The following is a 22962-nucleotide window of genomic DNA, read 5'->3' as shown; positions in this document are numbered from 1 at the left end:
AATTCTTTGACCAGCTGATGCAAAGAACTGACTCATTGAAAAAGACTGTGCTGGGAAAGATTGAAGGCAGGAGGAAAAGGGGCAAAAGAGAATGAGATGGTTGGATGGCATCACTGACTCAATGTACATGAATTTGAGCAAAGTCTAGTAGTTGGTGATGGCCAGAGAAGCCTGGTGTGCTGCAGTCCATGGGGTCCCAAAGGATTGAGCTGAACTGATTCTTAGTAAATTAAGGCAGTTCCTTGCAATATATAGGATTTTTCAACTTTTTCATATCAAAATTTGAGAAAAAAGTAAGGAAACATGAAGAAAAAAAAGAGAAGAAAGCCATTGCATATCTTCATTAATAAATGAGGTAATTCCATTGTACCAGATAGTTGAAAAAATAAAAATTCAGGAAATAAATAAAAGAGCAACTTTCACTTCCACAGTCTGATTAAAGAATCACAACAACTGACTCTGAGGAATTGAGCCTTGCAATGATGGGCATTTCTCCAGACCTAGAATTATTTGCCTTTTTGGACTCACCATCATGAAGAGTCTTTTCAGAGCCCCATTTATGTCTTTATTTCTCAGACTGTAGATGAAGGGATTCAGCATGGGTGTGACCACAGTGTACATCACCAAGGCTGTTGCACTTGAGTGTAAGCTGTGGGTAGAAGCAGAGCTAAAGTACACTCCTAGGCTTGTAGAAAAAAATAAGGAGACAACTGAGAGGTGAGATGCACAGGTGGAAAATGCTTTATACTTCCCTTGAGTTGATGTGATTCTACGTATAGAGGAAACAATCTTTGAGTAAGAGTAAAGGATACCAGTCAGGGCACCACTACCTAGCAGGACAGTTGTAAAATAAATCACCATGTAATTAAGAAAGTTGTCAGAACAGGCAAGTTGGGTTATCTGACTGAGGTCACAAAAAAAGTGGGGGATTTCCACATTAGTGCAAAAGGAAAGCTGCAACATCATTAAACTTTGTAACAAGGAATTCAGAATACACATGATCCAAGACACCAAAACCAGTAGTCCACAGATCTGGGGATTCATGATGATTGTGTAGTGCAGCAGGTGACAGATGGCCACAAAGCAGTCATAGGCCATCACTGTCAGGAGGAAGATGTCCAACACTGCAGAGAGTAGGAAAAAATAAATTTGTGTGATGCAGCCTTCATAGGTTATAACTTTGCTCTGGGTCTGGATGTTCCACAACATCTTTGGGACAGTGGTAGAGATGAAACAGATGTCTACAAAGGACAGGTTGGAGAGGAAGAAGTACATGGGGGTGTGGAAGTGGGAGTCTGAGCTGACAGCCAGGATGATGAGCAGGTTTCCAAAGACAGTGATCAGGTACTTGGAGAGGAAAAGTCCAAATATGAGGGGCTGTAGCTCTGGTTCTTCTGAGAATCCCAGGAGAATAAATTCTGAAATTTGTGTATCATTGCCTGGTTCCATGTGTTTGAAGTAACTACTAGGAAAGAAAAAAATGATATTACAAATATTCATACAAACTTGAAGGAAATATATAATTAAAATTGGCCTTACACTTGGCCATCAGGAAACTAATTTTAATATTCTGTGTGCAGATCTGGTTTAGTGTTTTCCCTGTGCAATCTGTGACTTGAAATTTTTGTTCCAATCAACTTTCCCCTCAAGAAGTTATGTATTCTACAGTTTTAATGAAAAATTCTTCATGATTTCAGGAATGTAAATTGAGCTCTGACCATGATTCATTAATAGTTACTATCTAGGCAATTTCTTCAAAGGTCCTGAAGAGCAAAAGTGCCTACAGTTCAATGATGGATAAAAATATGTAAGCCATTAATACCATTATACAATACTTACAGATGGCAACAAGTGGTATAAAGAAATCTAGAGCAGCTATAAAGGAGACAGTGAATAGTGCATTCACTTTGTCATGGGTATTTAGGCAAGACCTGAAAACAAGGTGACATTTTAGGAGTGACTTCATGTAAGAGGTGAGAAATGAAAGGCTGTGTGTGGAAGTGTGTGCCTGGCAGAAGGAATGTCCAGAACTCATATAAATAAATTCAAAAATGAAAGAGGAGATTTTACAACTGATACTAGAAAAATGTAAAGGGTGATGAGAGATTTTTGTGAGCAATCATATGTTGTTGGATAATCTAGAAAAAAAATGGAAAAATGTCTAGAAAAATACAACCTCCCAAGATTAAATCATTATAAAACAGAAAGTGTGAAGAAGTAAATCACTAGTAAGGAGGTTGAACCAATAATAAATAACCTCCCAACAAACAGATGTCTAGGATGAGATGCCTTCACTGGTGAATTATACCACACATTCAAAAAGGAATTAATATCAATCTTCAGAAAATATTTGAAAACTAGAAGGGGAAGAGACTCTTCCAAACTCATTTTATAAAGGCAGAATTACCATTATACCAAAATCAGACAAGGACTCTACAAGCCAAGAAAATTTAAGATGAGTATCCCCAGTGCAAACATTCTCAACAAAACACTAGCAAAACTAAATAATGCACAAAAAGGATCATGTATCCTGATCAAGTGAACTTATTCCAGGCATGCAAGAATGGTTCAATGTCTGTGATCGATCAATGTGATATAATACATTAACAAAATGAAGGATAAAACTTGTATAAACTTTTCAACAGATGCAGAAAAACCTCTTGACAAAATCCAACATATCTTTATGATTAACATCTCTCAACAAATTGGATAAAGCAGGAACAGAGCTCAACATAATAAAGGCCATGTATCACAAGCACAGAGCTAACATTATATTCAGTGAAGAAAAGCTTTTCCTCTTTGAACAGGAGCAAGACAAAAGTCAGCTGTTTATTTTCCAGTTTCATTTAAAAAATAATTGATATACACCACTGTGTAAGTTCTTGGGATATAGCATGAAGGTTTAATTTGCATATATTTTGAAATGATTACCACAGTGGGTTAAGCTAACATCCATCTTCTCATATATATACAATAAAAATAAACTAAGAAATAAAATAAAAAATAAACTAAAAAATTTCTCACCTCAGGAATGAACCGGGGTCTCCTGCACTGGCAGGCAGATTCTTTACCATCTGAGCCATGAGGTAAGCCCCTCCTAGTGATTAGAATTCTTATATTTACTCTCTTAACAATTTTCCTATATATTGTACAGCAATGTTAGTTAGGTTGTTGTTTAGTTGCTAAGTCGTGTCCAACTCTGTGTGTCATTTTTTATGGCTAAGTGTTATTTCACTGTGTGCATTTGCCATAACCTCTTTATCCATTCATCCATCCATTGAACCTTAGGTCATTTCCATATCTTGGCTTTTGTGAACAATGCTGCTATGAATATCAGTTGAAAATCTGTTGCATTTCTCTACATTAATCATGAACTATCAAAAATAGAAATTAGGAAATAGCACATTTTCTAACTGCATCAAAAAGAATAATATACCTAGGAATAATCAAGCAGGTGTTAGACCTGTGCACTGAAAAGTATAAGACATTGGTGAAAGAAATTGAAGAAGACACAAATATATGGAAAGATATACCCTATTCATAACTGAGAGAATTAATATTATTTTAAAATTAATTAATTTATTTTAATTGGAGGCTAATTACCTTACAATATTGTGGTGTTTTTTGCCGTACATTGACATGAATCAGCCATAGGTGTACATGTGTCCCCCATCCTGAACCCCTCTCCCACCTCCCTCCCCATCCCATCCCTCAAGGTTGTCCCAGTGCACCGGCTTTGAGTGCCCTTTTTCATGCACCAAACTTGGACGGATGATCTATTTCACATATGGTAATATACATGTTTCAATGCTATTCTCTCAATTCATCCCACGCTCACCTTCTCCCCCTAGAATTACTATCGTTGAGACACCCATACTACCCAAAGAAACCTATAGATTCAATACAATGCCTATCAATGAATAAATGAAAAAATAAGCTATGTCTTTTTAATTTAGCCATAAAAAGTAGTGAAATATTGCTATTTGTGATAGCATGGATGGACCTTGACTGTTTTATGTTAAATGGACTAAGAAAAATACTAATACTATATAATCTCATGTGTGGATACTGTAGTATCCCAAGGACAAAAGAACAGAAGAAAAACCAGAATTGAAAGAGACACGTGTACCCCAATGTTCATCACAGCACTGTTTATAATAGCCAGGACATGGAAGCAACCTAGATGTCCATCAGCAGATGAATGGATAAGAAAGCTGTGGTACATATACACAATGGAGTATTACTCAGCCATTAAAAATAATACATTTGAATCAGTTCTAATGAGGTGGATGAAACTGGAGCCTATTATAGAGTGAGGTAAGCCAGAAAGAAAAACACCAATACAGTATACTAACTCATATATATGGAATTTAGAAAGATGGTAATGACAACCCTGTATGCGAGACAGCAAAAGAGACACAGATGTATAGAACAGTCTTTTGGACTCTTTGGGAGAGGGAGGAGGGGATGATTTGGAAGAATGGCATTAAAACATGTATAATATCATATAAGAAACAAATTGCCAGTCCAGGTTGGAGGCAGGATACAGGAAGCTTGGGGCTGGTGCACTGGGACGACCCAGAGGGATGGTATGGGGAGGGAGGTGGGAGGGGTGTTCAGGATGGGGAACACATGTACACCCGTGGCGGATGCATGTTGATGTATGGCAAAACCAATACAATATTGTACAGAAAAAAAAAAAAATCCAGAATGACACATTAAAAATTCTATCTCTCCTTAATAAACCAAAATTTAAAAATAGATGTAAAAGAATATATATATATATATATATATACACATGTATAAGTGAATCACTTTGCTGTACAGCAGAAATTAACATTATAAATCAAATATCCTTCAATAAAAGTAAACTTAGAAAGAAAAAAAAAAAAAACAAGGAGGGCCTTGGAATGCAGGAACAGGAAAAAACAGACTCTTATTGTCCCTCCCTCCCCCATGTTGTAACTATTAAAGAATTTCAGGTCCTCCTGAACAGTATAACCTGTCTCCCCTCCTACCCATAGGGAGAAGGCATTTGCCTTACTCTTCCCCCACCTCATCCAAGCAGCAAATCACCCATAAGACCCCTATCCTGTTCATTGTACCCTTGGTATAAAAATGGACTAAGTACCCCTGTTCAACATCAGCTGTCCCTTGAGCTGGCCCACTGTTCTAACAGCATCTTCCACTCTAATAAACTTTATTCTCCACTCATTCTGCCTGTCTGGAAATTTTTTTCCAACCTGCACACAGACCATGACAGTTTCTAAAATAACAACAACAAAAAACCCTAACCTTAACAAAAAATGAGCTCATAAAATAGAGAAAAATTAGTGGTTGCCAGAGAAAGATGAGTAAAATGGGTAAAAGAAGTAAAAATATGCAAACTTCCAGTTATATAAATTGTCATTGGGATGTAATGTACAGAATAGAGTCTATAGCTTATTTAGTTGCATTTTGAGATTTTCATTTTTAATTAATTTTTATTGGAGTATATTTGCCTTACAATGTTGTGTTAGTTTCTAATGTACTTCAAAGTGAATCAATTGTATTTATACATATATATTTTTCTTTTTTGGATTTCCTTCCCATTTCTGTCACCACAGAGCACTCAAAACTAATAAATTATCACTTCACACCTGTCAGAATGAACATCATCAAAAAATCTACAAACAATAAATGCTGGAAAGGATGTGAAGAAAAGGGAAACTTCTTGCACTGTTGGTGGGAATTTAAGTTGATACAGCCACTATGAAAACAGTAAGGAAGCTCCTTAAAAAATAAAAAAAAGAGAGCTACCATATGACCCAGCAAGGGGCTTCCTCAGTGGCGTAGCAGTAAACAATCTGCCTGCATTACAGGAGATGAGTGAGATGCTCATTGGATTCCTGGGTTGGGAAGATCCCCTGGAGAAGTGCATGGCAACCCACTCCAGTATTCTTGCCTGGAGAATCCCATGGACAGAGGAGACTTGCAGGCTACAGTCCATAGAGTCATAAAGAGTTGGACAAGACTGAAACAACTGAATATGCATGCATGCAATACCCAGCAATCCCACTACTGGGGACATATCCAGAGAAAGCCATAATTCAAAAGACACACACATCCCAATTTTTATTGTAGCATTATCTAAAATAGTCAAGTCATGGAAGTCATCTAAATGTCCATCGATAGAAGAATGGATGAAGAAAATGTGGTACATATAATTAAGAACATTGGTGAGTTTTAAATTCATATCTTGGTTTTTTTTAACTTTCTGGGATTTCCTGGAATATTTATAATCTATTGTCGGGTGAATCCATAGATGTGGAACCCACAAATTCAGAGAGCCAAATGAACTAATGTTAGAGGGTAGGATATGCCAGAAAAATGTTTCCCATATTCTAAGATTGAGACCCATTAGTGTTGCAGACTAAATAACATACAGTCAAATACTTGAGGACTATCATTAATAATCTCTGTAATATTGCTTCATAGTTCTCTTTGTCCTGTTCTGTGTGAATATGCATGTATGTGTTCATTTTTAGAAAAAAAAATTTTAATATAAATTTATTTATTTTAATTGGGGGTTAATTACTTTACAATATTGTATTGGTTTTGCCATTAAGGTTTTTGTGAGCAAGCATGCAAGATCACAAAATAAAGGCATGGATTTGATACATAGTCAAAAACATCTAGAACCCAATGCATTAAAGGCAAGAAACGTTTAAGAAGAGTTGTTCTAATAATGAGGGGAAAGCAACATAAATGAAGAGCCCAACAGAGGAGCCAGGTTGCAGATAGAGGAGGCAACAATGTGGGTGCTGACATCACCTCAGTCTCGAGGGACCAAAGACTGACTGGACTTTTACCACTGCACTTGCTTCACCATGGAATCCACTTCATGAACTTGGTCTTACTAAGATTTTATACTTATCTTTGTTTATTTGACAGCAGTTTTTTTTTTTTTTTAAATCATGCAGCTGTGGATGTGCTGGCCCTTCTTTCATTTTTCTTTGTGGTATTCCTTTCTGTGTTTTTATTTAGCTTTGGCTTTGGTCATTTTTGACACATCCGATGGGCATGCTCTAGACCTGGTTCTGTTCCTAGGCTTAATATGCAGAGGCTTATCCACACCATACTCCATAAAATACTACATAGGCTATAAAGTTTGTCTTTTAACATGATTTATCTCTGAGGTCAGTATATCATATCCATGCATTTATATTATGTAATAGGCCTTTCCCATTATGATTTAAGGTCCAGAGGAACAGAGACTTCATATTTTGTTCACTTTTGTGTTTACAAAATATGTGCATTTATATAGAAAATAATTGAAGAAATGAGAATTCACAAAATAAAAAATATGGTAAGGAAAATAAAACCATGTGAAAATTAGTGGATTCAAACAATTTATTAAATGATATTTAACAAAAATCTAATACTGATTATGAAATAAGACATATAAAGTAAAAACTTAATCACATCCACATGGGTCTCTTAATTAAAGATTATATAAGAAATATAAAGATACAATTTTTGAAAAGTAGATAAAGAAACTATATTAAGTTAAACTTTCTATCAATAAAAACATAAACAGATTCCAATATGCTTATGAAAAATGTCAGTAGCCAGTTGAATGCCAAAAATGTTTTCCACAAGAAGGGAGAAGATGATTATTATTCTTAAAAACAAATCTAACTACAAAAGGCAAAAAAGCTACCATTAAGGAAGTACAGATGTGAAATAAGAACACAATGCATATAAAAGTCTGCTATTCTTTTCAGGGATGCAGAAAATTTTTCTCCATATAAAATGTAATTATATGTAAGGGTGTGACATGATTAACTAATAGAACTGATCATACAAAATGTGTACATTTTCACACACTCCCCACATATATCTAAATTTATATTTAAAATGATTTATGTCAAACAATAAACTAATTGGGAAAAAATAACTTTTTTCTGAAAACATTAAAAAAATATTAAAAAAAAAAACTTGCAAGGGTGGGTGCTCAGTTGTGTCTGACTCTTTGCCACCTTATGGATTATAACCCTCCAGCATCCTCTAGTCTATGAGATTTTCCAGGCAAGAATGCTGTAATGGTTTGCCATTTCCTCCTCCAAAGGATCTTCCCAAGACAGGGATCAAAACTGAGTCTCCTGAATCTCCTGCATTGGCAGGCAGATTCTTTACCACCGAGCCATTTAGACCCTTATACATAAATTGTGTTAATAATATTTACAATCAATTTGCAATACAGAATGTAAACCTGCCACTTGCTCAGTTATGTCCTACTCTTTGCCACCATGGACTGTAGCCCCCCAAGCTTCTCTGTCCATGAAATTCTCCAAACAAGAATACTGGAGTAGGTTCACACTTCCTTCTCCAGGGATCTTCCTGACCCAGGGATCGAACCCAAGTCTTCCATATTGCAGGCAGATTCTTTACTGTCTGAGCCACCTGGAAAGACCCTGGTCCTGGGAAAGATTGAGGGCAGGAGGAGAAGGGGTGACAGAGGATGAGACAGTTATATAGCATCAACTGAATGGACTTGAGTTTGAGCAAACTCTGGGAGATAGTGAAGGACAGGGAAGCCTGGAATGCTGTAGTTAATGCGTTGCAAAGAGCTGGACATGGCTTAGCAACCAAACAACAACAAAACTGCTGTTGGAAGGTAATGTCTACCTCCTTTGACCTGGACTTTCTTAATGTATGCAGAACATGCTCAAATATACTGCAACTTAGAAATTTGAAAAATATTCTTTATTTGCTGCATAGTCCTCCACATATAATACTATACTTTCCTACTCCTCTGAAGAGCAAATCTCATGTATGTTTTATTTTACTGGAACCATATTTTTATCTCACTTACTTTACAATGTCATCATACTGAACCTCCATTCCTACCACTTCCTTGTCAGCTTGCACTGCAGATTCAAACAGACACATCCTTATTAACATAGTAAATAAATCAATTATACTTCACTAGTTAATCAAGAATACAAACACAGTGAGCTCTCATTTCTGGGCTAGAATGATTAGGTTCTCAGGTGCTTTAAGACAAAAGTTCTCAGGTTCAATTTTCTCTGAATCTTTTCTGGAGCACCTGCTGGGTTTTCAGACTTACCTATATGGGGTCTCAGAGAGGGAGTACTCTGGTTGAAATCTGAATTACTCTTTGAATTGTTGATGGTGATAACTGAAGCTCTGTCACCAGACAAGACAACAGAGAGTAGTGGTAAAACGTTGGCTCCTGATCGAGACTTATGACTCCAAAGCACCTGTCATGTCCTGTCCAGCTTAGGGATACAAACACTAAGACATTTCAGCAGGAGAGATATTAATAGCTCTCTATACTTGCTCACTAGGCACATTTCCCTCCCATTATTCCAATCGCTAAGCACATGATTTCCCACTGGGCGTCTGGAATAAACAGAAAGGCAAATTCTCCTAATGGCTCTGTTCCCTAGAGATCAGGTTAGAAGTCAAGTGAATCCAGTCTTTTATTACACTTGTCCTCAATCTTTCCTGATTTTTGGAGATCTAACCTCAATCACATTATCCCAACCCTGAATTAATATTTTCTCCAAACTCTGACATTAAGGAATTTGTCAGAACTAGGTACATTTGATCCCTAAAAGGCTGTTTTATAGTCAGCACACAGCCTTGTTGTCCTCAGAAAATTGTTATTCCTCTCTTCAACAAAGGGAAGAGCTGAAATGCAATTTGGGGGGCCATAATCTCGGGCTTCTTAAAACACTTGTCCAAAAATTAGGGATTTCAAATTTCATCACAAGTTAAGAGCTGATACTTAGCCCCTCACTATAAAATATTTTGTTAAATGTAGATGCTATATGTAGATATTTCAATACTATTCACTTGAGGTTGGCATCTCTTAGGCATTGTTCAAATTACCTTTTAGAAAACTTTATATTATGGGGTAGTATTACTATGAGCACCATTCCAGATGGCAGAAAAGTGTTTAAAGGAATTTAATGATATGCCTGAGAGTTCCAGAAAAACATATATTTCTGCTTTATTGACTGTGCCAAAGGCTTTGACTGTGCAGATCACAATAAACTGTGGCAAATTCTGAAAGAGTTGGGAATACCAGACCACCTGACCTGCCTCTTGAGAAATCTGTATGCAGGTCAGGAAGCAACAGTTAGAACTGGACATGGGACAGCAGACTGGTTCCAAATAGGAAAAGGAGTATGTCAAGGCTGTATATTGTCACCCTGCTTATTTAACTTCTATGCACAGTACATCATGAGAAACGCTGGACTGGAAAAAGCACAAGCTGGAATCAAGATTGTCAGGAGAAATATCAATAACCTCAGATATGCAGATGACACCACCCTTATGGCAGAAAGTGAAGAGGAACTAAAAAGCCTCTTGATAAAAGTGAAAGAGGAGAGTAAAAAAGGTGGCTTAAAGCTCAACATTCAGAAAACAAAGATCATGGCATCTAGTCCCATCTCTTCATGGGAAATAGATGGGGAAACAGTGGAAACAGTGTCAGACTTTATTTTTTGGGGGGGCTCCAAAATCACTGCAGATGGTGATGGTGGCCATGAAATTAAAAGATGCTTACTCCTTGGAAGGAAAGTTATGACCAACCTAGATAGCATATTCAAAAGAAGAGACATTACTTTGCCAACAAAGTTTCATCTAGTCAAGGCTATGGTTTTTCCTGTGGTCATGTATGGACTTGAGGGTTGGACTGTGAAGAAGGCTGAGCGCCGAAGAATTGATGCTTTTGAACTGTGGTTTTGGAGAAGACTTTTGAGAGTCCCTTGGACTGCAAGGAGATCCAACCAGTCCATTCTGAAGGAAATCAGCCCTGGGATTTCTTTGGAAGGAATGATGCTAAAGCTGAAACTCCAGTACTTTGGCCACCTCATGCGAAGAGTTGACTCATTGGAAAATACTCTGATGCTGAGAGGGATTGGGGGCAGGAGGAGAAGGGGAAGACAGAGGATGAGATGGCTGGATGGCATCACTGAATTGACGGACTTGAGTCTGAGTGAACTCCTGAAGTCCACTCAGGAGTTGACTGGACACCACTCAGGAGTGATGGACAGGGAGGCCTGGCGTGCTGCGATTCATGGGGTCGCAAAGAGTCGGACACGATTGAGCGACTGAACTGAACTGAACTGAACTGAATGATATGCCTAAGGTTCAAACTGAGTATAGAAAGGACCTTAATCAGAATTTTGCCAGGATGTATCCAGCTTTCACACTGTAGACTGATCAGCCCAAGATCATTTTGCCCCTGTGAATATTTGTCAATGTCTGAAGTAATGCTGCTAAACACCTGCAATTCTCAATACAAATAATTATACCGTTTCAACTGTCAGCATGAGAAGGTGAGAAAACCTCTTCTAGAACATCATTTCACCATCTTCAGTGTGCATAGGTATCACCTATGGCTGTAGTTTTAATACAGATTCTGATTTATCAGGTCCTAGAGGGCCCAGATATTCAGATTGTGGACCACTCTGAGTAGCCAGGCTGTGGGCCTATGCAACTCAGGTGTAGGTAGTTTTAGCTATTCTGAATGAAAATTCATGTTTGCATGTTATTTTGAATGAACATTGTATTCACTCATTCCAGAGACTGTTATAACTTCATTGTCCAACAAACCAGGCATACCACAACAAAGATAATGACAGGTTGATTCGACCAATGTATATAGATGCAAAAATCCTCAACAAAATATTAACAAACCAAATTCAGCAATACGTTAAAAGAGTCACACACCAAGAACAATTGAGATTTACCCCAGGGATACAAGAATGGTTAAATACTAATAGACTGATCAGTGTGATACTTTTTTTTTTAATTTTATTTTATTTTTAAACTTTACAAATTGTATCAGTTTTGCCAAATATCAAAATTAATCCGCCACAGGTATACATGTGTTCCCCATCCTGAACCCTCCTCCCTCCACATAACATCCCTCTGGGTCGTCCCAGTGCACTAGCCCCAAGCATCCAGTATCCCGCATCGAACCTGGACTGGCAACTTGTTTCATACATGATATTATACATGTTTCAATGTCATTCTCCCAAATCTTCCCACCCTCTCCCTCTGCAACAGAGTCCATAAGACTGTTCTATACATCAGTGTCTCTTTTGCTGTCTCATACACCGGGTTTTTGTTAGCATCTTTCTAAATTCCACATATATGGGTTAGTATACTGTATTGGTGTTTTTCTTTCTGGCTTACTTCACTCTGTATAATAGGCTCCAGTTTCATCCACCTCATTAGAACTGATTCAAATGTATTCTTTTGAATGGCTGAGTAATACTCCATTGTGTATATGTACCACAGCTTTCTTACCCATTCATCTGCTGATGGACATCTAGGTTGCTTCCATGTCCTGGCTATTATAAACAGTGCTGTGATGAACATTGGGGTACACATGTCTCTTTCCCTTCTGGTTTCCTCAGTGTGTATGCCCAGCAGTGGGATTGCTGGATCATAAGGCAATTCTGTTTCCAGTTTTTTAAGGAATTTCCACACTGTTCTCCATAGTGGCTGTACTAGTTTGCATTCCCACCAACAGTGTAAGAGGGTCTAATTAACATATTAAGAATAAAATTGGTAGTATCATCTGAATAGATACCAAAAAAACCTTTTGACAAAATTCAATATGTATTTATAATAAAAACTCTCAACAAAGTGAGTATAAAGGAAAATACTCCAACATAAAAAAAAAGGCCATATATGACAAAACAATAGCCAATATTATGTTCACTGGTGAAAAATTAACAGTATTTCTCCTAAAATCAGGAACAAGGCAAAGATATCCACTGTTGACAATTTTATTCAACATAATATTGGAAGTCCTAAGCAGAGCAATCAAATAAGAAAGAGATATGAAAATAATCCAACTGGAAAGGAAGAACTATTACTGTTTGCAATTGACATGTTGCTATATACGTGTACATGCTCAGTCACTAAGTCATGTCTGACTCTTTTGCAACCCCATGGTCTGTAGCTCACTAGGCTCCTCTATCCATGGGATTTCCCAGGTATGAATGCTGCAGTGGGTTTCGATTTATTTCTCCTTAGGATCTTCCTGACTCAGGGATCACACACATGTCTCCTGCACTGGCAGGCAGATTCTTTACCACTGAGCCACCACAGAAGCCTCATGCTGTATATAGAAAATCCTAAAGATACCACCAGTAATAACACATATTTTCAGTAAAGTTGCATAGTGCAAAATTAATATACAGAAATTTGTTAAGTTTCTATTTGTCAATAATGAACTATAAGAAAGATGGGAAAATATAATTTACTGTCACATCAAAGAATAAATAACTGAAGAGTAATTTAATAAAGGAGCAAAAAACTTGAACTTTGAAAATCATAAAACTTTCATGAAAGAAATTGAAGATGACACAAAAAGCAGAAAGATATACAATAAAATAATTGTTAAAATGACAATACCACCCAAAGCAGTCTCCAAACTCAATGGAATCCCTATCAAAATAACAAAGGCACTTTCTTTTTTCCAGAACCAGGAAAAATAATTCTAAAAGTTGTATGGATAAAAACAATAGACTGAAAATGGCCAAAGCAATCATGAGAAAGAACAAGCTGGAGTTGCCACAGTCACTAGTATCAACATATATTACAAAGCTACAGTAAACAAAACAGCATGGTACTGGTTCAGAATCAGAAAATTTCAGAAGATATGGATCCATATGTAGCTGCACATTTGGTGTGTCTGTGGATCGAGGTCAGTGTCTGATCTTCCTATGCTGCCAACTTGAACCACCTTCTAATATTTGATATTGATCCAATGAGACTCATTCATTTTACACGTCTGATATCCAGAACTGTAACAGCACATATTTGTTTATTGTAACCAATAGTTTGGGGATATTTTACAACAGCAACAGAAACCTAATATAGATGTTCATTCAATAAAATTTGTTGGCAAAAATTGAGTTTAACTCATTCATCAGTTACTTTAATAAGACTATTTTATGTTGAAAACCCACATTAAATAGAAAAAAAACTTTTAAATCAGTATGAAGTTATTTCATACCATTAGCTGATAAAAAGATCTATGCATTACATAACTGTAAAAGTTGCCTGACTATGATGCCTTGTGACATTAAGGCAGGAAATGTAATCCAGTATGATGATAGAGGTCACCCATTGTATTTTAAATTTTTGTGTCTATATTTCTACATTATTTTATTTTATATTAATTGAAATGTTCATTCATTTTGTTTCTATTATCTCTACTTTTATCTCTAGTTTCCTTTAAAAAGAAAAGATGGAATCCTAATCTTATCTGTGTGTGTACATATGTGTATTGTTTGTTGTTGTTTTAGTCACTAGATCATGTCGAACTCTTTGGCTACCCCATGGACTGTAGCTAGCAGGCTCCTCTGTCGATGGGATTTCCCAGGCAAAAATATTGGCTTGGGTTGTCTTTTCCTTCTCCAGGGTATCTTCTCACCGAGGGATTGAAGTATGGACTCCTGTATTGGCAGGCAGATTATTTTTCACTGAGTCACCAGGGAAGCTCTTACATTTATGTATAGGATTGTGCTTATTTGAAAGAAAATTGTAGGCAAACACACACACACAGAAACAGAATATTTGCACTTGAGTGTTTTCTTTAGACTAAAGAATGAATATAGAAATTCATGAATTTCTATATTCATTTTGTTTATTTCTCAGAACATCTATATGAAGTTACATTTAATATCCCACATTGCCTTCAGAAATAAGGAGACAGGAAGTTCAGAAAGCATAAATTGTTTGCAACTATGTAACAAAGCATTTAAAACTGTTATCATTGTCAAATTATACACACATATAAACATGCAGTATACTCTCTTATACAGAAAACTGAGCACCAAAGTTATTTCTTCACTGATCTCCAGTAGCATATTGGGCACCTACTGACCTGGGAAGTTTCTCTTTCGGTATCCTATCATTTTGCCTTTTCATACTGTTCATGGAGTTCTCAAGGCAAGAATACTGAAGTGGTTTGCCATTCCCTTCTCCAGTGGACCACATTCTGTCAAATCTCTCCACCATGACCCACCTGTCTTGGGTTACCCCATGGGCATGGCTTAGTTTCATTGAGTTAGACAAGGCTGTGGTCCTAGTGTGATTAGATTGACTAGTTTTCTGAGTATGATTTCAGTGTGTTTGCCCTCTGATGCCCTCTTGCAACACCTATCATCTTACTTGGGTTTCTCTTACCTTGGCCGTGGGGCATCTCTTCACAGCTGCTCCAGCAAAGTGCAGCCATTGCTCCTTACCTTGGACAAGGGGTATCTCCTCATCACCACCCTTCCTGACCTTCAATGTGGGATAGCTCCTCTAGGCCCTCCTGCGCCCGCACAGCCATGGCTCTGGGTAACTCCTCTCATCAGCACACCACTAAAGGCTAAAAGAATGCTCAAGAGGGAGGTAACATCCCCCTTGTCAAGTGTTTGTTTCCTTGCTACTAAGGTATTGGCTTTGCCAAGTAACCCAATTCCCGTACATAAACATTACAGGTCTCTCCAAACTACTTCTATAAAATAAGATATTGTTTGACCAACCTTATGGAGCAGTCATTTATTTCTATAGTTGCTGGTCTGCTCTGCTGCTCTGTCTGCCCACATTCAGAAGGGAACCAAAATTCAAAATTTCGTTTATTCTGGGCAAAAAACCAGACCTTTTGTCCTTCCTAGATATTTTGCAACTTCTAGTTGACCCTTTGCCTAAATTAGTGGCATATGCTTTTGTTCTTTGAAGAAAGAAAGAAATAAAAAACCACCCCTTATTCTCTTATTGAGGAAGGCACCTAATTCTGAAAAAGGTCTCTAGGAAGATGTTAAAATGTCTTGAAATGTTTAACAGCACCTTGTTTCAGAGGCTATGGATGAACCTCCCCGAGGTACCCCAGGGCAAACACAGGGAGCGTCCAAAGGGGCAGAGGGGGAAGCCTCTAGGAGGAATATGCAGACTTCGCAAAACTGACGGGAGGGAGGAGAGGGGACAACTTTCAGAACTAGAAACAGGAAGCAGTCCAGATGCTGCTACGCCGCCCGCACCCCCGCACCCAGCCCTCTGTGCATTGTCCTTCCCGCCAGCGGCCGCGTGCTCCACCCACAGCCCCCAGCGGCCCGCGAGCGCCCCATGCCCCCGCGGCGCCGACAGAGCCCCAGGGCTGGGCCGAGGGCGGCCCGCAGGGAGCGCGGACCACACTCGAAAAGGTTGCTCGGCGCGGGCTAGGGACCGAGAGGGTTAATCCAGTCCTCGCGCACGGTCCGCGCAGCCCCAAACTCGGGCTCCCCCACAGGCCAGCCAGCCACCCCGAGAAAGCCCCGAGACACCCCTCCACAGCACGCCCAAGGCTTTTGTTTTGGCGGCACCGAGAATAACGTTCCCTGAGGAGGAGGTGCCACGCCTGCTGGTGGCTCTTCGGCACAGGGTTAGACGAAGGAGCAGGCAGCCGCGGTGGCACCTCCTCAGTCCCCACTCCCAAGTCCTTTTCCCACTGAGCTGGACAGGAAGGGGCCTGCACGACCCGGGGCTCCCCTCACACCTCGGGGCCGGGCTCCCGAGGGGCTGCGGCGCCGGCCAGGGGCAGCTGCAGGTCCCTCAGGTAAATGGAGCCAGGGAGGACCACCAGCGTGCGCCTCGGAGCTACCGCGAGCTTTCGCAATGCCCTGAGCACATGGTGTCATCACTGACCTAGAGCCAGACATCCTGGAATGTGAAGTAAAGTGGGCCTTAGAAAGCATCACTAGGAACAAAGCTAGTGGAGGTGATGGAATTCTATTTCTGCTTTATTGACTATGCCAAAGCCTTTGACTGTGTGGATCACAATAAACTGTGGAAAATCCTGAAAGAGTTGGGAATACCAGACCACCTGACCTGCTTCTTGAGAAATCTGTATGCAGGTCAGGAAGCAACAGTTAGAACTGGACATGGAACAACAGACTGGTTCCAAATAGGAAAAGAAGTTCGTCAAGGCAGTATATTGTCACCCTGCTTATTTAACTTATATGCAGAGTACATCATGAGAAACGCTGGACTGGAAGAAACACAAGCTGGAATCAAGATTTTGGGGAGAAATACCAATAACCTCAGATATGCAGATGACAACACCCTTATGGCAGAAAGTGAAGAGGAACTCAAAAGCCTCTTGATGAAAGTGAAAGTGGAGAGTGAAAAAGGTGGCTTAAAGCTCAACATTCAGAAAGCTAAGATCATGGCATCTGGTCCCACCACTTCATGGGAAATAGATGGGGAAACAGTGAAAACAGTGTCAGACTATTTTTCTGGGCTCCAAAATCACTAAGAAGGTGACTGCAGCCATGAAATTAAAAGACGCTTACTCCTTGGAAGAAAAGTTATGAGCAACCTAGATAGCATATTCAAAAGCAGAGCCATTACTTTGCCAACAAAGGTTCGTCTAGTCAAGGCTATGGTTTTTCCTGTGGTCATGTATGGATATGAGATTTGGGCTGTGAAGAAGGCTGAGCGCCGAATAATTGATGCCTTTGAACTGTGGTGTTGGAGGAGGCTCTTGAGAGTCCCTTGGACTGCAAGGAGATCCAACCAGTCCATTCTGAAGGAGATCAGCCCTGGGATTTCTTTGGAAGGAATGATGCTAAAGCTGAAACTCCAGTACTTTGGTCACCTCATGCGAAGAGTTGACCATTGGAAAAGACTCTGATGCTCAGAGGGATTGGGGGCAGGAGGAGAAGGGGAAGACAGATAGCTGGATGGCATCACAGACTCGATGGACGTGAGTCTGGGTGAACTCCGGGAGTTGGTGATGGACGGGGAGCCCTGGTGTGCTGCGATTCATGGGGTCTCAAAGAGTCGGACACGACTGAGCCACTGATCTGATCCGATCTGAGCACCAAAGAATTGATGCTTCAAATTTTGGTGCTGGAGATGACTCTTGAGAGTTCAATGGACTGCAAAGAGATCAAAGTAGTCAATCCTAAAGGAAATCAACCCTAAATATTCATTGGAACTAACTGATGGTGAAGCTGTAGTTCCAATATTTTGGTCACCTGACGTGAAGAGCCAACTCATTGGAAAAGAGCCAGATGCTGGGAAAGTTCGAAGATAAAAGAAGTAGAGGACAGCAGGGCATGTGATGCTTAAATATCATCACCAACTCAAAGGATATGAATTTGAGCAAACTCTGGGAGATAGTGAAGGACAGAAGACTGCTGTGCTGTATGTAGTCCATGGGATCGCCAAGAGTCAGACACAACTTAGCCACTGAACAACAGCAAATTTTCTCTTAATTTTTGTAGAGACCTTGTAATTCATCAAGTTGCTCACTTTAAATACTCAGTTTATTGAATACAACTGTACTCCACTAATTTAACTAAATAGTAAAAAATCTAAAGGTGCATGAGTAAGATTTGAATCTAGAACAAAGGCAGCAGTTTCTCACTTAAAAAGGGTGGGAGATATATCTTCTAACTGGGAAAGAAGCCAAGTCTCAGTTATGGATATAGAATGGGTGTTATTAAATTTAATTAATTCAAGTGATAAACTCTTTTTTATTTGTAAATAAATGCTTAACCTATAGAAATGCAATAAACTGATAATAAATTGATTTAAGAGAGAAGATCAATACAGTCCTACTCAACATCATGGATGAGCCTTACTAATACAATGTAGAGATTGAGATCTGACTTATACACTCATATGGTGCATAAAAAAAAATCAGTACAACTCCACATTATGTAATTTCTTTTAGTTAAAAGAAAAGTACTATTATATATCCCTTTGCTATAGAATGACTTGTTAGGCATCAATAGCTAACTGACACAATAATGAAAATGAATAGAACTGAGGGCAATTTTAATAATCTGTAGCTTTTTATTTTTGGCATATATTCTGATATTTGAGAATAACATTCATGATCATTCTGTTATTCAAATATATTTCAGATCAGTGTTGTAACAAGTGACTACCTTGAGGTTCTCTTCTAGGTAACTAGGAAAGGTAGATAGACTTGAATGTTTATGGAGAAAAATTGGTGGCCTGGGCAAGATATCAATGTCTGGGCAGGATATTAAGCTCTTGTGTGTGGATCATCCTCTGATCACAAAGAATGGACTGATTTCTTTTTTTTTTTTTTTCCACGAACACTGTATTTATTTATTTTTTTTGTTTGTTTGGTTTTTTATTTTATTTTCTTTTATTTTTAAACTTTACATAATTGTATTTGTTTTGCTAAATATCAAAATGAATCCACCACAGGCATACATGTGTTCCCCATCCTGAACCCTCCTCCCTCCTCCCTCCCCACACCATCTCTCTGGGTCGCCCCAGTGCACGAGCCCCAAGCATCCAGTATCGCGCATCGAACCTGGACTGGCAACTCGTTTCTTACATGATATTCTACATGTTTCAATGTCACTCTCCCAAATCTTCCCACCCTCTCCCTCTCCCTCAGAGTCCATAAGACTGTTCTATACATCAGTGTCTCTTTTGCTGTCTCGTACACCAGGTTATTGTTACCATCTTTCTAAATTCCATATATATCCGTTAGTATACTGTATTTATGTTTTTCCTTCTGGCTTACTTCACTCTGTATAATAGGCTCCAGTTTCATCCATCTCATTAGAACTGATTCAAATGTATTCTTTTGAATGGCTGAGTAATACTCCATTGTGTATATGTACCACTGCTTTCTTATCCATTCATCTGCTGATGGACATCTAGGTTGCTTCCATGTCCTGGCTATTATAAACAGTGCTGCGATGAACATTGGGGTACACGTGTCTCTTTCAATTCTGGTTTCCTCAGTGTGTATGCCCAGCAGTGGGATTGCTGGATCATAAGGCAGTTCTATTTCCAGTTTTTTAAGGAATCTCCACACTGTTCTCCATAGTGGCTGTACTAGTTTGCATTCCCACCAACAGTGTAAGAGGGTTCCCTTTTCTCCACACCCTCTCCAGCATTTATTATTTGTAGACTTTTGGATCGCAGCCATTCTGACTGGTGTGAAATGGTACCTCATAGTGGTTTTGATTTGCATTTCTATGACCCACCTCCCAGGATATTGGAAACAAAAGCAAATATAAACAAATGGGACCTAATTAACCTTAAAAGCTTCTGCACATCAAAGGAAACTATTAGCAAGGTGAAAAGACAGCCTTCAGAATGGAAGAAAATAATAGCAAATGAAGCAACTGACAAACAACTAATCTCAAAAATATACAAGCAACTCCTACAGCTCAACTCCAGAAAAATAAATGACCCAATCAAAAAATGGGCCAAAGAACTAAATAGACATTTCTCCAAAGAAGACATACAGATGGCTAACAAACACATGAAAAGATGCTCAACATCACTCATTATCAGAGAAATGCAAAGAATGGACTGATTTCTAAACATAAAGGAAATGGGAAATGGATGAACTGACATTGTTCAATAGCTATCCCTTTTCATGTTTATTATAAATATTAGGAAAAGGGAATTAGTTTTAGAACAATAAGAAGAGTCATATAAGTAGGTAGCATTAGAAGTTTTCAAGCAGAAAAAGGATAATAATTTAGTAATAAAATATGGTAACCTGTCCTCCACTTCAATGAATAAACCCCTTCACTTGTAGGCACCTATCTTCCATGCTTTAATTAATAGATGTGTGGCATGAAAAATAAACATTTTGCATCGTAATGAAATGTGTGATTTAACATTTTTCCCTCACATTTATGGTCATCTGTGACACTAAGATAGTATCAGTAAATTTATTCCAGTTTGTCTTTCCATGTAGATTTCACTGGGAGGTATATATATATATGTGTCTAAAAATCAATTTTTTTCCAGCAGCTACCTTCCCTGGTGGCTTGGATAGTAAATAATCCTCCTGGAGTGGAGGAGACCCTGGTTCAATCCCTGAGTTGGGACGATCCCCTAGACAAAGGAATGACTACCCACTCTAGTATTCTTGTTGGGAGAATCCCATGGACAGAGGAGCCTGGCAGGCTATAGTCCATGGAGTCACAAAGAGTCAGACATGCCTGACTGACTGAGCACACTTGTGATCACCAAGGTGAATAATTGAATGAAATTAGAAGTGCAGTTATGAGACACTAGCAAGTTTGCAGTTTCAGTATCTGGCATTAAGGTTTTGACTACAATTTAAGAGCCAGTAATTCAGCTTTGGATTGCTGAGGCATCCTTTTAAAAGACAATACATTAAATAAACATATTGCCAGCTGTATGACAACAGCTACTAGACAAGCACCCAGAAGACCCAAGTCCATGAGGTCCCCCTTTAGAAAGCCCTGAGTAAATAGGTAACTGAACTCAAGAGTGCCTGCTTTTCCTTGGTTATGCCCTCATTCCACCTTATGTATTCATCATTAAATAATGAACTAGCAGAATCCTAGCCACCTTACCCTCAGAACTCAATAAAGCACAGCCCCCAGTTGGATCTTTCTCTCTCTCCATCTTTCTCTTTACATAATACTTAAGTACATAGATCTTGGTCATGCTGTGTACAGGATTTGTTACTACTGTATTTTTTTCAGTTTGCCAATAGATATTGCTGAGGTTTTGTTCAGTTGCTGAGTCCAACTCTTTGCAACCCCATGAACTGCAGCATACCAGGCTCCCCTGTCCTTCAATATCTCCCAGAGTTTTCTCAAACTCATGTCTATGGAGTCAGTGATGCCATCCAACCATCTCATTCTCTGTCTTCCCCTTCTCCTCTTGTGCTTGGACTTAGTCTCTCAGTTGTGTTCCTTTCCCAGCAATAGAGTCTTTTACAATGAGTTGGACCTTTGCATCAGGTGACCAAAGGATTTGAGCTTCACTATCAGTCCTTCCAGTGAATATTCAGGGTTGATTTCCTTTAGGAGTGACTGGTTTGATAGCCTTGCAGTCCAGGGAGTCTCAAGAGTCTTCTCCAGTCAGTCAGTTCAGTCACTCAGTCGTGTGTGACTGTTTGAAACCCCATGAACCGCCTCATTCCAGGCTTCCCTGTCCATCACCAACTCCTGGAGTTCACCTAAACTCACATCCATTTAGTTGGTGATGCCATTGAACCATCTCAGCCTCTGTTGTCCCCTTCTCTTCCGTCCTCAATCTTCCCCAGAATCAGGGTCTTTTCCAATGAGTCAGCTCTTCACATGTTATGGCCAAAGTATTGGAGTTTCAGCTTGAACATCAGTTCTTTCAATGAACACCCAGGACTGATCTCTTTTAGGATGGACTGGTTGGATCTTGTTGCAGCCCAAGGGACTCTCAAGAGTCTTCTCCAACACCACAGTTCAAAAGCATTGAATCTTCTGGGCTCAGCCTTCTTCATAGTCCAACCCTCACATCCATACATGGCCACTGGAAAAACCATAGCCTTGACTAGACAGACCTTTGTTGGCAAAGTAATGTCTCTGCTTTTGAATATGTTATCTAGGTTTGTCATAACTTTCCTTCCAATGAGTAAGCGTCTTTTAATATCATGGCTGCAGTCACGATCTGCAGTGATTTTGAAGCCCAGAAAAATAAAGTCTGAAACTGTATCCACTGTTTCCCCATCTATTTCCCATGAAGTGGTGGGATCGGATGCCATGATCTTCATTTTCTGAATGTTGAGCTTTAAGCCATCTTTTTCACTCTCCCCTTTCACTTTCATCAAGAAGCTTTTTAGTTCCTCTTTACTTTCTGCCATAAGGGTGGTGTTATCTGCATATCTTAGGTTGTTGATATTTCTCCCAGCAATCTTGATTCCAGCTTGTGTTTCTTCCAGTCCAGCCTTTCTCATGATGTACAGTGCATATAAGTTAAATAAGCAGGGTGACAATATACAGCCTTGACATACTCCTTTTCCTATTTGGAACCAGTATGTTGTCCCATATCCAGTTCTAACTGTTGCTTTCTGACCTGCATACAGATTTCTCAAGAGGCAGATCAGGTGGTTTGGTATTCCTATCTCTTTCAGAATTTTCCACAGTTTATTGTGATCCA

The 22962-nt window shown here is 39.0% G+C and overlaps 1 protein-coding gene across 1 annotated transcript; it reads right to left on the bottom strand.

The window, feature by feature from the left end:
- Positions 1-444: 444 nt before the first annotated feature.
- Positions 445-1452, bottom strand: LOC133251829 (putative olfactory receptor 7A2). The gene has a single exon (XM_061424609.1). It carries the CDS (start codon positions 1447-1449, stop codon positions 445-447), a length of 1005 nt encoding a protein of 334 aa, XP_061280593.1. The 5' UTR covers positions 1450-1452.
- Positions 1453-22962: the final 21510 nt, after the last annotated feature.

This window comes from Bos javanicus, chromosome 7 (assembly GCF_032452875.1).
Source record: "Bos javanicus breed banteng chromosome 7, ARS-OSU_banteng_1.0, whole genome shotgun sequence".
NCBI classification, from domain to species: Eukaryota; Metazoa; Chordata; class Mammalia; order Artiodactyla; family Bovidae; genus Bos; species Bos javanicus.
Note: the sequence above shows the minus strand (reverse complement) of the source record. Positions and strands in the feature narration are given on the sequence as shown.

Excerpts from the sequence above, each read along its gene's own strand:
- LOC133251829 (XM_061424609.1), bottom strand. The coding sequence starts at position 1,449 with ATGGAACCAGGCAATGATACACAAATTTCAGAATTTATTCTCCTGGGA.